Source organism: Lissotriton vulgaris, chromosome 11 (assembly GCF_964263255.1).
Source record: "Lissotriton vulgaris chromosome 11, aLisVul1.2, whole genome shotgun sequence".
Lineage (NCBI taxonomy): Eukaryota > Metazoa > Chordata > Amphibia > Caudata > Salamandridae > Lissotriton > Lissotriton vulgaris.
The window spans coordinates 1,074,901,103-1,074,915,641 of record NC_141699.1 but is presented as its reverse complement, the minus strand read 5'-3'; the positions used below and the strand labels follow the sequence as shown (position 1 = coordinate 1,074,915,641).

Below are 14,539 nucleotides of genomic sequence, written 5' to 3'. Positions count from 1 at the left end.
AAAGTTATTATACAAGAGATAGGCTATATTTTACTACTAAATAGGCAGCCACAAGTGCAGTTATCTTTCAGGCATTAGGATCATGATTTGAATAGTGTGGCAGGTGCAGTGGCTCCAGGTCAAAAAGTTGTCAGAACTACTCTAAACACTTAGGGGCACATTTACAAGCCCCCTGTGCCACCAGTGTGTCACTTTTTGTGACGTACTGGTAGCGCAGGGGGGCCTTCCATATTTACAAGTACAGGAAAAACCACCTTGCGTGACTTTTCCTCTCCTTGTGTAAATACAGCCCCTTCACACTCAGCACTTTGCGTTAAAGGGGCGTTCCATGGGTGTTGGTGTGGGTGTTCCCACGCAACACCCATGGAACAAGAGACCCTAGAGGTGGCGTAGCGAGGCACAACGAGGAGAAATGTTTTCCTTTCTCCTCGTTTTTTCCTCTTTCAATGCATGCTGCATTCTACAGCATACATTGAAAGAGGAAAATTCCTTTAGTGATTGTTTCTGTGCAGGAAGGTGCCTCTTCCTGCACAAAAACAATCTCCCCACGACGCAGGTATCCTTGCACCATAGTACAAGGGTGCCTGCGTCTGCGTATGGCACAAAGATGCAACATATTCTTGTAAACATGTCACATCCCTGTGCTTCAGAAGTGCCGCAGCGTGGTGCAGCCAAAGAGTTTGCCACACTCTGGCACTTCCTTGTAGATCGGCCCCCTACTATTTCTATATTTTACTACAATACAGGCAGTCAGTATTGCATTTACCTTGCAGTTAAAAGGGGCTTGGTTTAAATGGTGCAGCAGGTGCAGTGGCACCGGAGTCCAACGTTTTCATAGCTCACCTAAACACCAAATATTGCAATATTTTACCACTAAACAGGCAGTCACAAGAGCAGTTACTTTACAGGCAATAGGGTCATGATTTGAATGGTGCAGGAGGTGCAGTGGTACTTGGGCCAAATGTTGTCATAACTCATCTAAATACCAAATATTGCTATATTTGACTACTAAACAGGCAGTCACAAATGCAGTTTTCTTGCAGGCACTAGGTCCATGATTTGAATGGTGCATTTTAACCAGTTTCCTGTTGTTGGGAATGGCCCTTTTTGCAGGGTTATCCCCAAACTTTTTGCTTCTTCCTCCCTTATTTTTCCTGACCTGTGGTTGTTGGCATTAGGACTCTGGGCACTTTTCCACTGCTGATCAGTGCTTAAGTAAATATGCTCTCTGTGTAAATTGTTATTGTAATTGGTTATCCATGATTGCCATATTTGTCTCACCAAGAAGTCCCTAGTAAAGTGCACTGAGTGTGCCAGGGCTGGTGATACAAATGCTACTGGTGGGCCTGCAGCACTGATTGTGCCACCCACATGAGTAGCCCTAAAATGGTATCTCAGACCGGCCACCACGGTGCGTGTGTGCAGTCTGTGAACTGCCAAGTCCACCTGGTCAGTGTCCCCACTGACCAGGCCTAACTCTTCCCTTTCTGTGCACATTGGACACCCCTATGGAAGACCCAAGTACCCCCCTGGGCAGGGTGGAGTGTATGTGAAAGGTAGAGCATGTACTAGTGTGAGTGACATGCTCTGGTAGTGAATTACAGCCATTTTCGTTTTCACTATTGTAAGGCTATCTTGCCCATAGGCTATAATGGGGAATGCTGTGTACAGTGGTTTCCTGCATATCTTCCCATAGGAGCAAGAAAGGACATAAATGTCTGGTATCCCTGAACTCAGAATTTAATAACACATCTTTTAGGAAAGGTGGTTTTTAAATCCTGTGTTTGAGAACAACACTTTTAGAAAGTGGCTGTTCTCTTGTCTGACCTTTCTGTGTGTCTTGGCCTGTTTGTGAACTGACTGTCTGGTTTGAGAGTGGCGGGGGCTGGGGAGCCCCAAGGAGGCTGGCTGGGTCAGCCCTAAGCTGAATGACTGCATCTGCATCTTGAGTGGTGGGAGGGGATAGCACCTGGGCCTGAATAGGGCTGTGCCTGCCTACCACAATGCTGGCTCCACCTCCTGCTGGGCGGGAGACGACCCTGCCCCTCTCCCTGAAAGGAAAGGAGAAGCCAGGAAAACAAAGTGCTCAAGGCACACCCTGAACTGGTTCAGACGGGGTTCAGAGCCCTCCTGCACAAAGAGAACAAATACTTTTAGGGGTATAAGTACAGGACCCCTGACTACAGAAAATTAGATCATCCTGGAATCAAGAAGGAACCTCTGCCAAGGAGAAATCTGAAACTGAAGAAGGAAGACTGTCCTGCTGTTGCTCTGCTGGACTGACCTGCTGTTGCTTTGCTGCCAAGGAGAGGGGAAGGACTTTGCTTTGTGATGTGTCCCCTTGCTTGAAGGAATCTCCAAGGGCCTGAGAAGAGCTAGCTCCCTGTTAAGAAGTCCCAGGAACAAAAGGACTTCACCCCCAGCTTCCCTGAACTCTGCTGAGAGAGTTCTGTCCTTCCTAGAGTGCTAGGGCCAGTTGTGGTGCCTCTGGAAGTTGTACCTGTGTTGTGAAGCTGGAAACCAAGCTTTTAAGGAACTTTATGCAAGTTTTATCGAATCCTCCGGCAGAGCGAGAAAATTCCAGCCGCTACAAAGACCGAGATCGTCGCAGCGCCTGTCGCCGCTGCCTGAAGACGTTGCATCCTTCGTTTGCGGGAAGATTTCCGTCGCTGCGGACATCGTCGCAGAGCCTGTCGCTGCTGGGTGAGATCACCGCATCACGTCGCTGTGAGAATCGTCGCAGAGCCATCGCATCGAGAAACTGTGAGTGAAAGATCGCCGCTGAGCCGCGCATCGTCGACCCGGAGATCGTCACAGTCCCTTAAGATCGTTGCATCGTGCCTTTGCGAGCATTTTCCTACGGAACTTCCACACCGGAATCCATACAAGGTATCGCCTCCCTCCCCATACAGACCGGATTCATCGCAACACGCCCGCTAAGTCCAGCGGGTTTGTCACATCACCTCACCAAGGTCTCAGGAGTGACGCATCGCTGGTTTTCCACCGCACCAGCTTCTGTTTTGGAACTTTTGTCACATTGAAAGGTACTGTTGGCAAAACGTGACGCAAACTGTGGATTATTTTAACGCTAACCCTAAGAACTCTTTTGCAACCATATTCTTGAACTGTGTATGTTGGATTTTTGTTGTTTTGGTCTTGTGTAGTTTAGATTAAATACCTTTTTTTCTAAACTGTTGTGGAGTCAGTTTGTGGTGTTTTCACTGTGTTACTGTGAGTGTTGGTGCAAATACTTTGGTAATTATTTTCTTCTTTGCCACAGTTACATGGGTGAAACCACATGTTATCTAGATTCAGCCTATGCATTGCATTCTATCCCACCATTCTCCCATCTCATCCCGTCCTCTCATGCCCCCTCTCGCTCACCTGATTCCCTTCCTATCCCACTGCTTACCTCTCCAGCCCCTATTTCATAGGTACTCACAAGGGCCCTAAAGTATGGTCTGTGGTGTGACAGAGGGCTGCAATGATGCCAGCACGGTGGGCGCTGGTAGGCAGGGGGGTGGAAGGTGCTCATAATGAAATAGGGCATGCAGCAGGACCTGGGGCCAATATTTTTTAATTAAATCTAGAGGCCGCCACCATGAGGCACGTGGCAGGCCCGCTGGGGGGGGGGGGGCATTACTTTATGAAGAATAGCAAAAATAAAGTGCTGCAAAAATGCTGCAAATCTTCGAAACTTGTGCCACAGAATTTCCCTTATTTGTGCTGCAAAATTTGCTAATCTATGCCTTAACACCTTGACAGGCATCCAGTGCAAATGCCATAGCATATAATACTATGAGTTTGTGCCAGTAAGTGAGATTATCATCCTTAAACATCCACCAGAATCGTAGAATGTTCGCATGACAAATCTGATTATCTTTAGGCTGTGTTTGTGGGCATTACAAGGGTCCGGGAGAGAGGGTGGCCATCGGAGGAGCTTGGTGAATGCCCTTGCATATTAATGGGTATTTGCCACTTTTTTGTGCAGGAAGCAGGAGTTATTATAAAACCTTTTTCAGGATGGGAATCAGTGGAAACACCCACAATATTGGTGAGGCTGCAAGGAAGTGATTTAGGAAACAATTAAATATCTAGGGGGAAATCAAAATAATAAAGATAGCATATGAAAATGCCCTTTAGAATGACAGACGCCTGTTAATATTTTTAATGTGTTGTATGTTAATAGCTACACTGGTGAGCATGGTCATTGATTTATGAAAATGCCTGGGGTAGTGGAAGTGACATCACATATCCCTTGATCCTAATGGCATCACATTAAATGACCTCATATGATCATTGACCTTCTTTCAGGAAGGAATGTCACATGACACTAACAGTACAACAACTGAGATTGTTAATTTCCATATTAACTTCTTTATTACGATAACATGATGCAAATAAATGTCTATTTGGGCTTATCACCTATTTTAAGATGCTTACTTGATCTTTGAAAGTTCTGAGGCATAATACATGCCTTGAATTGTAGTGCGCAAATGAAACAAGTATGCAAAACCTCTTCTAGGGGGTTTCTCCCCCACAAGACAATTTTGAAAAGAATGTTGTGAAATACTGCATTTTAAAGCATAAGTTCCACATAAGTTTGCTAAAATGCCATATGCGCTAACAGAGCACTTACTAAATAATTAAGGGGCATATTATCAAGGTAATATAAACAAAACAGGGGAGGAGAGGGTCCTAGGGACAGTTTAATGACCCAACAATACTACTATCCCTACAAACAATTAAACCAACAAAGAGTAGCAAGAAGTCAAATCATGAGCAATCAAAGCTAATTACTATGGGTGAAGGAGAAGCTAAACTCATATTGTGTGCTGATAAAGTCACGCATAGGGTATCCCTTCCTAGTGAAAAGATTCCCATCAGTCACCACTCGAATCCACCCTTCATCATCTGGGATCCTTCACACCATGAAGGTAGAGTAAAATACCCACTGTGGACTGGCAGATGGATGAGAGAGGGCACAGGGATATAGGCGGTAGAGTACGTAGACACACATATATGGGTGAACATCATCACTATAGATTGTAACAATGTGCAACACATTTTTACAGACAGAAGTCGTATGTATACCCTCTGTCTGATTAACAATAAAATATAAACTAAATACACAAGGGGTAGGCCATCATTGTTGACAGCATACATAATATACCTAGATTTAAACAATTTTTACTAACCACGCCGGCCACCAAAGCTCCTGCACCAGCTAAGTGTGCTCTGCATTTTATGATACTAGTAACAAATATTAACATATTTTTCACTCTTGGTGCAATTAAAATCAAGCACAAACTAAGCAATGCAGAGCTTCCCTCGTATTATTGGCTCTGTGTTTGCCACCTTTGAGGCCAGGGTTTGCAAAGGTAGTTCCAGGGATCACAAGAATAAGCCAGGGTTCACAGCTGCTACTCCAGGTGACCTCTAAATGACTTCCATGCATGCACGCACTCCATGAAAATACTGTCAGTCAAATATTCCAAGCAGTACTTATGGAATTCTTCAAGAATTGATATATTTACTGATAACGTAGGCATTAGACCACATGAGTTAAATTCTGACCTATAGTCCAAAGGTTTTGTGAATCAGTTCCTACTTCATGTCTAGGCCTCTATCCCTAATACACATGTAATCACTAGTCACATTCTGTAAACCTTGACTTTCCATCCTGTGTTCTCAGGGATAGCCGTGGATCCTGCACCTATCCTCGTCCATTCAGCTGCCAATGTGATCTCTTCTGTTGTTTTTGGGCATCGCTTCTCTAGCGACGACAAAACCTTCCACCAGTTCATTGAAGGAACTAATTACACAGCAAGATTTCTAGGTTCCTTGTGGGCCAGGGTGAGTACCTTTTGCCTGTAATAAATGTTTTACACCTCAATGTAGTTGCTGTACTTATATCATCTGCTGCAAACCTTGACCCAAGGGATTGAACAAGCAGGTGAAATATATCACAAAAAGTGATATTTATTCTTTCTAAACTGCTTTATCTTTGTTCTGTGGTTGTGGCTTAGCAAGAGAGCCACGGGCCTTAATGCAAACAAGGTAAAGCACCACCAGTGGAGTGCATTGTCCAGGGCCCCAGTGCCACTGAATCTGTTTCACTAACAGCCGCAATGTTTCTCACCTCCTTCAGTAACTCTGTTTACTGTCTGGATGTCTGGAGCTCCTCTAGGAACTTCATCTCCAAAGGAGTGATCCAGCGGTTTACCAACAACAGATAGTCTACTACCATATACTCACCTGGGCCCATCAAACACACAATTGAGTAAAAACGCTGGGTGTCGAGTTTTATGAGTTTCACAATCATTTATGATTAGTCTACATACTTTATTTATCCTTAATTAACCCTTCACAGATCAAAAAGTTATTTCCTCTGGTCGATGAACCATTAGTTGAACTAGTTGATGGTGAAAAAGACATAAGACTAACATACTTATACTATAAAATTTGAAATCCCCACAGGCTCCTTTAGTGTTTTAAATCTTTATCTTAATCTTTTGAGCATGATAACCACTTCAAAGGTACAATACATTCGCCTTTCGCTCATTGGAGAGAAAATTCAATTAATTAAACATCATATATTTATCCAAATTCACGCAATGATCAATACATAGAAAGGGGGAGGACAGAGAGAGAAGATCATTCAAATAACGAGAAAGATATTTTACCAAGAATGGTGTGAAAACCAACCCCCTGGCCAAAAGGCAGGTGAGGGTCCCCTTAGATAGATTCAGGAAACAAAGTCTTAGAGACAGGAATCAGGACAGGATAGTTACTTCTCTAATCTGTCTCTTTAGGAGGGATTTTTCTTTTCAGGAAAGTAATTACTTGATGATATTTTTCATCAAGTCATCTGAGGGTGCTCCTGTTTTAGGATGTCTTGGGTACTCCTCACTTGGCCAATCAACTGTAATCTTACATTCTGTCCATGAATAAGCAGGCACCACATACATCAAACAAACCATCCAAATCCTTCAACAAAACCGTCAAAACTTTCAGAAATCTTTCCACCTGTTTGTACCATTCAACGGGCTTTTCTCTTAAAACAAGGGAAATCATTAGTAAATTCCAAAATATCCTGTCTGCTTAATGGAACATAAACAAATCCACCTTCTGGTACTTCTCTCATCTGACACAATCTTTCTGCCTTTCCTGATTCTTTTAATAAGTATTCGGATGATGTTTGACTTGCTTGTGCTTCCTCCTTTTTCCTTGTCCGACTAGTTCTCCACCTGTCTTGGTCTCGCCATTTTTATAAAAAGGTCAATATTTCCTTTATCTGTATTCATATTTTCGGAATCTTTGTCAGTAATTTCTGCTCTGTATGGTTTCTGCAGTAATTTTGATCTCCCTATTTCCACTCCAATCTCTGAAGCCATCTCTGTAATACTTCTACATATAAACAACAATTCTTCCTCATTGTAATGATTCAATCAGTCTATTCCCACATTTCCAGCCATCATTACTTCCAACCCCACTTTCAGTTAGTAAACATCTAAAATCTTTGGTACTGAACTTCGTCTTTCTATTCCCTGTGCTTATTCCCTGTGCTCACCTTTCCAAATCTTCTGGATTGACCGCAGTCGCACTTCTAGTTCTCATGGGTACCACTGACTCCTTTTCTCTCAAGATTTCTGGTGTAACTCTTCTTGGAGTTTCAATACAGGTTGCCTTATAGGATGGTCCATTAATGAAATGACAGAATCGCATTCACTAATTTGATCATCAGCCACTACTATCTCTTTTCTGGAATTACTTAAAGGAATAGTTTGCGGTTTTGTGCAACTCACTTTATCTCCATGTAATAGAATAACCGGACCTACGGCCACTGGTACTGTTAAAGCCTCAGAACCTAGATTCAATTGATTTATTTTCTGAACTAAATCATCTCTATTTTTATTCAGTGCCTCTCTTTCTTTCTCATGAAGTACCGTATTTACTGAGGTGTCATGCAAAATTTGAGGAACCAAGGGTGTTCCTAATACTGGTGCACTAGGGGTGAATCTATTGGGTCCCTTTTGGTACAAGGAGGATTATTAGTTAACATATTAACATGTCCTCTATCAACTCATCTTCTAATTCAACATATCCTGTCACATTCAGCTGATTTGTTTTCTCCTTACACTTACTTCCAGACGGTTCCTCATCCGTTAATACTGGATATAACCCCTCTGATACCATAGCTCTTCTCCATTGTTTCATCTGACCCTTCGTGTCTCCTGCGAATATCTATGGAAAAACCCTTTATATCTCCCACCTCTGCACTTCTCTCGTTCATATGACTCAGTCTCCCATGCTTCTAAAGCCTCATGCTGAGTCAATCTAGGTCTCGGTTCTAAGTCATTCATTTTCATCCTCAGATTCTGAAGGATTTTCTCATTAAACGTACCATGCTCAGGAAAAGCTAGCCCCCCATCATCTTTTGTGTATTCTATCCAATTTTCTAACCACACACAAGTATGATATCCTCTTTCCATCATCTTTAAGGAAGCAGGTGTTTTCGGTCGTGGAATAGGAATTCCCTGTCTAGTCAACACTGGCTTGTCTTTCTTAAAGAAATTCTTTATTCTTTTTATCAATGACATTATTCTCTTTTCTCAATACATTCTGGATGAACGATATATAAAATTGTATTCTGCAAACCCTGAAAATGTTCTATCTACTCGACTCACACAAGCAGTCAAATCAGAATTAAGCATACTAATTTTTCTTTCAACCAATCCTACTGCGGCTTCTACGTTTTCAACCAATCAGACTCAGGATCATGCTGTTTGTTTAACCATTACTAGTGCGGTATTTTGTGACGTCAGTATTACTCCTCGCTACTGACCCCTCCTTTACAAAGCTGCCTCTGTCTCACGCCCACTGTTCTGACCTATCCCAGCTCGGCTTTCTGTGACATTAGTATAACTCATTCCTACTGACCCCGCCTTTACAAGGGCTGCTTCTTTCACACACCCTTTGTTTCAACCAATCCCAGTACGGCTATCTGTGACGTCAGCACAACTCCGGCAACTGACCCTTCCTTCACGAGGTAATACAAAAAACGTACATCTTAATGCTTTTTATTGAATCCTTCATTATAATGACATAAAAACATTCGCTACTCTCTCAGTTCCACTAAACAAAGGATAGATTCCAACTTATTCTGGGGTCTCAGAATTGCTCTTCTTTTACTGCAAGTAAAAACCTCTATTTACCCTTCATTCAACCTCGGAAGAACCTATTACTTCTTCAGTGTTACCCTTACTAGGAGATATAAGACAAAAGTTTCACCAGCGAACTATCTGATATGAGTCGCACTCAACTTTTATACTAAAATAGTCCGTATTTTAACACTGCCAGCCATGCCTAGCTTCTCAGTGTTATTCCAACAGATAAGTAACCTCACTGCAGTGTGGTTTCTGTCCCACCCGCTGCGCTATTTAATTTCCCGGGAATTTCTGGACAATATGAAACAAGACACTAACTCTTTGTTAAACATAAATCATAAATCAATATTTATCACCAAACTAGTTAATAATAACCATAGCTCTTCTACCAGAAACTGATCCAGCGGTTTACCAACAACAGATACTCAACTACCATATACTCACCTGGGCCCATCAAACACACAATTGAGTACAACTGCTGGGTGTCGAGTTTTATGAGTTTCACAATCACTTATGATTAGTCTACATACTTTATTTATCCTTAATTAACCCTTCACAGATCAAAAAAGTTCTTTCCTCTGGTCGATGAACCATTAGTTGAACTAGTTGATGGTGAAAAAGACATAAGACTAACATACTTATACTATAAAATTTGAAATCCCCACAGGCTCCTTTAGTGTTTTAAATCTTTATCTTAATCTTTTGAGCATGATAACCACTTCAAAGGTGCAACACATTCGCCTTTCGCTCATTGGAGAGAAAATTCAATTAATTAAACATCATATATTTATCCAAATTCACGCAATGATCAATACATAGAAAGGGGGAGGACAGAGAGAGAAGATCATTCAAATAACGAGAAAGATATTTTACCAAGAATGGTGTGAAAACCAACCCCCTGGCCAAAAGGCAGGTGAGGGTCCCCTTAGATAGATTCAGGAAACAAAGTCTTAGAGACAGGAATCAGGACAGGATAGTTACTTCTCTAATCTGTCTCTTTAGGAGGGATTTTTCTTTTCAGGAAAGTAATTACTTGATGATATTTTTCATCACGTCATCTGAGGGTGCTCCTGTTTTAGGATGTCTTGGGTACTCCTCACTTGGCCAATCAACTGTAATCTTACATTCTGTCTATGAATAAGCAGGCACCACATACATCAAACAAACCATCCAAATCCTTCAACAAAACCGTCAAAACTTTCAGAAATCTTTCCACCTGTTTGTACCATTCAACGGGCTTTTCTCTTAACTCAGGGAAATCATTAGTAAATTCCAAAATATCCTGTCTGCTTAATGGAACATGAACAAATCCACCTTCTGGTACTTCTCTCATCTGACACAATCTTTCTGCCTTTCCTGATTCTTTTAATAAGTATTCGGATGATGTTTGACTTGCTTGTGCTTCCTCCTTTTTCCTTGTCCGACTAGTTCTCCACCTGTCTTGGTCTCGCCATTTTTATAAAAAGGTCAATATTTCCTTTATCTGTATTCATATTTTCGGAATCTTTGTCAGTAATTTCTGCTCTGTATGGTTTCTGCAGTAATTTTGATCTCCCTATATCCACTCCAATCTCTGAAGCCATCTCTGTAATACTTCTACATATAAACAACAATTCTTCCTCATTGTAATGATTCAATCAGACTATTCCCACATTTCCAGCCATCATTACTTCCAACCCCACTTTCAGTTAGTAAACATCTAAAATCTTTGGTACTGAACTTCGTCTTTCTATTCCCTGTGCTTATTCCCTGTGCTCACCTTTCCAAATCTTCTGGATTGACCGCAGTCGCACTTCTAGTTCTCATGGGTACCACTGACTCCTTTTCTCTCAAGATTTCTGGTGTAACTCTTCTTGGAGTTTCAATACAGGTTGCCTTATAGGATGGTCCATTAATGAAATGACAGAATCGCATTCACTAATTTGATCATCAGCCACTACTATCTCTTTTCTGGAATTACTTAAAGGAATAGTTTGCGGTTTTGTGCAACTCACTTTATCTCCATGTAATAGAATAACCGGACCTACGGCCACTGGTACTGTTAAAGCCTCAGAACCTAGATTCAATTGATTTATTTTCTGAACTAAATCATCTCTATTTTTATTCAGTGCCTCTCTTTCTTTCTCATGAAGTACCGTATTTACTGAGGTGTCATGCAAAATTTGAGGAACCAAGGGTGTTCCTAATACTGGTGCACTTGGGGTGAATCTATTGGGTCCCTTTTGGTACAAGGAGGATTTTTAGTTAACATATTAACATGTCCTCTATCAACTCATCTTCTAATTCAACATATCCTGTCACATTCAGCTGATTTGTTTTCTCCTTACACTTACTTCCAGACGGTTCCTCATCCGTTAATACTGGATATAACCCCTCTGATACCATAGCTCTTCTCCATTGTTTCATCTGACCCTTCGTGTCTCCTGCGAATATCTATGGAAAAACCCTTTATATCTCCCACCTCTGCACTTCTCTCGTTCATATGACTCAGTCTCCCATGCTTCTAAAGCCTCATGCTGAGTCAATCTAGGTCTCGGTTCTAAGTCATTCATTTTCATCCTCAGATTCTGAAGGATTTTCTCATTAAACGTACCATGCTCAGGAAAAACTAGCCCTCCATCATCTTTTCTGTATTCTATCCAATTTTCTAACCACACACAAGTATGATATCCTCTTTCCATCATCTTAAAGGAATCAGGGGTTTTCAGTCGTGGAATAGGAATTCCCTCTCTAGTCAACACTGGCTTGTCTTTCTTAAAGAAATTCTTTATTCTTTTTATCAATGACATTATTCTCTTTTCCCCATACATTCTGGATGAACGATAAATAAAATTGTATTCTGCAAACCCTGAAAATGTTCTATCTACTCGACTCACACAAGCAGTTAGATCAGAATTAAGCATACAAATTTTTCTTTCAACCAATCCTAGTGCGGCTTCTACCTTTTCAACCAATCAGACTCAGGATCATGCTGTTTGTTTAACTAATACTAGTGCGGTCTTTTGTGACGTCAGTATTACTCCTCACTACTGACCCCTCCTTTACAAAGCTGCCTCTGTCTCACGCCCACTGTTTCGACCTATCCCAGCTCGGCTCTCTGTGACATTAGTATAACTCATTCCTACTGACCCCTCCTTTACAAGGGCTGCTCCTTTCACACACCCTTTGTTTCAACCAATCCCAGCACGCCTATCTGTGATGTCAGCACAACTCCGGCAACTGACCCTCCCTTCACACGATGATACAAAAAACATATTGCTTAATACTTTTCATTGAATCCTTCATTAATAATGACATATAAACATTCGCTACTCTGTCTGTTCCACTAAACAAAGGATAGATTCCAACTTATTTTGGGGTCTCAGAATTGCTCTTCTTTTACTGCGAGTAAAAAACCTCTATTTACCCTTTAGGCCTCTGGGTCTGTGCCTAGGCATATGCTCATGTGCCCTCTGCACAATGAAAAAGGTGTTCGTAGCAGAGGATAAAAGAAGTACAAGCAAATTGTGTTTTGAATTGAAACGTTTTTATTGTTTCATATGTACATAATAATACAAACTTACATAGGTTTGCAAGGATCCAAACCTACCAGCACTCAACCCTCGAGCATCAATCATTCCCTGTTTTAAACCAATAATATCAAAAGAGACACTGTAAACGTCCAATCCAATTTTGCGACGGGAAATTTATGCCAACCATTTCCACATTAATACATCTATTGGTGTTCTATTTTGTTTTACTGTGTTCAAACTCGTAAGGTTAAATTTAGGCTTAACTTGGCTTTCCAAATAGAAATATTCTGACATTTTACATCACTACATTTTCCCACACAGTTACCACTGTGCAGACTCCCAATCTAACAAGTGAAAGAACAAACAAGGAGGACAATCATACAGCACACTGTCCTCAATGTGCAAAGGTGGGTATGTCCCAGTGATGTTTGTAGTAGTGAAGGAGGCAACAAAGTAAAAATCACTGGTTTAATGGTAGATTATAGAAATCAAGACCTCAGCAGTCCTGACCCAGATGATACCACAACTAGTTGACCAGATTCCCTCAAAGAATTCCAGATTTGAGCCAAAGCAGAATGTTTTATAAAAGAAAGGAGGGTACAGAAAATGAGAAAGAATACATAACAACGATGTTCAAACTGACTTAAGACATACCCTGCATGTAGACACTGGATAAGGATGCTACCTGTAAAATACATGGTTAGATTGTTTTTTGTAAGCCCATGCTTCTGAAAGTCAGATGCCTTCTTACACAGGTGTTGCTGTTGGTGGGTGATTTTCTGTGTGTCTGCAGGTATTGCAAGATAGGTGTTAGCATGGAGATCATGTCCACATTAGACTTCCACGCAATAGTCACTGCTCGTAGTACTGATGGAAACTGCAAAAGTTAGGTATTGTTACATGGGTTTTAAATAATCATGTCATACCCCAGTCTACTTGGGTTGTATGTTCCCCATTGTCATCACTATTTTCAAATTAGGCTGGTGCCATGTACTCTGCTATTTTACTTTATTTTGCATGCCCTCCTGAGTGTTTAATTTAAAAGGTATGCTCTGCACTTTAGCTTGGTGTATGCAAGGTAAACAAGTCTGTTTAATGAAGTACACATGCCTGGTATTTTTTGTTAACACAACATGCACTGCTTAGCAAAGTCCTCCATCTCCTGCTGTCCTTGTTTCCTGCCGGGGTGTCTGGTATATTATTTTTGTATGTATAACGACTGCTGACTAATTATACTCTGCTGAGCAATTAGAGGCCTCCTGTTCCTGCTCTGCTAATGTCATGCCAGAGGATCAGTTTTTTGTGTCAGTTGTCTCTTCTGATGCTAATAATTAACCTCAGGGAGAAGTGGTGAAAGATTTTCACTTCCGCATAAGTCCTGGGAATTCAGGTGAGTAGACTGAGGTATGGCAATTCCTAACCCACACTGGGAAAACTCTGCCTGGTCTGTGCCAGTGTGCAGTCAGTCTATTATATATGAAAGACAAAGATAATAAGCAATTAAGACCCCCCAGTAAAGTTGTGCATCCCTCCATGAGGCAGAGGGCGAAAGGGTATATATGGTGGACAAAGATACAATGCTACAAGTCGGCCTAGTATTCCTATTACACACATGCAACTCTGAGCTGACTTGGCCAGATAGACGACTACATGAGGACAAGCTGTTGAATCATTGTGGGTGACTGTGTTGTGCACAAGGAAGGAACCATGAACAAACAGAGAATGCTAATCAGGGACCTAAGGCAAATACAGTTAACCAGAGAGAGTGTATAGGAGAATCTACCATATAAAGACTGAAACAGTCAATCCATCATGAGTGCAATGCAATAGAACTATAAATGCAGCATCACTGCTCAC

General features: G+C 41.5%; 1 protein-coding gene across 3 annotated transcripts in view; it reads left to right on the top strand.

Annotated features, from left to right (window-relative positions):
- The window catches only part of LOC147684138 (cytochrome P450 2J4-like), an 89,382-nt gene that overhangs the window by 21,323 nt on the left and 53,520 nt on the right, over positions 1-14,539 (top strand). Inside the window, exons 4-5 of one of the 3 annotated variants that reach the window (XM_086944953.1) lie at positions 5,083-5,084; positions 5,702-5,856. In XM_086944953.1, coding sequence (XP_086801079.1) covers positions 5,083-5,084; positions 5,702-5,856 — 157 coding nt within the window. Of the gene's footprint in view, positions 1-2,633; positions 2,636-5,082; positions 5,085-5,695; positions 5,857-14,539 lie in introns of all 3 variants that reach the window. The other 2 variants (XM_086944952.1, XM_086944951.1) reach the window with 2 other exon arrangements.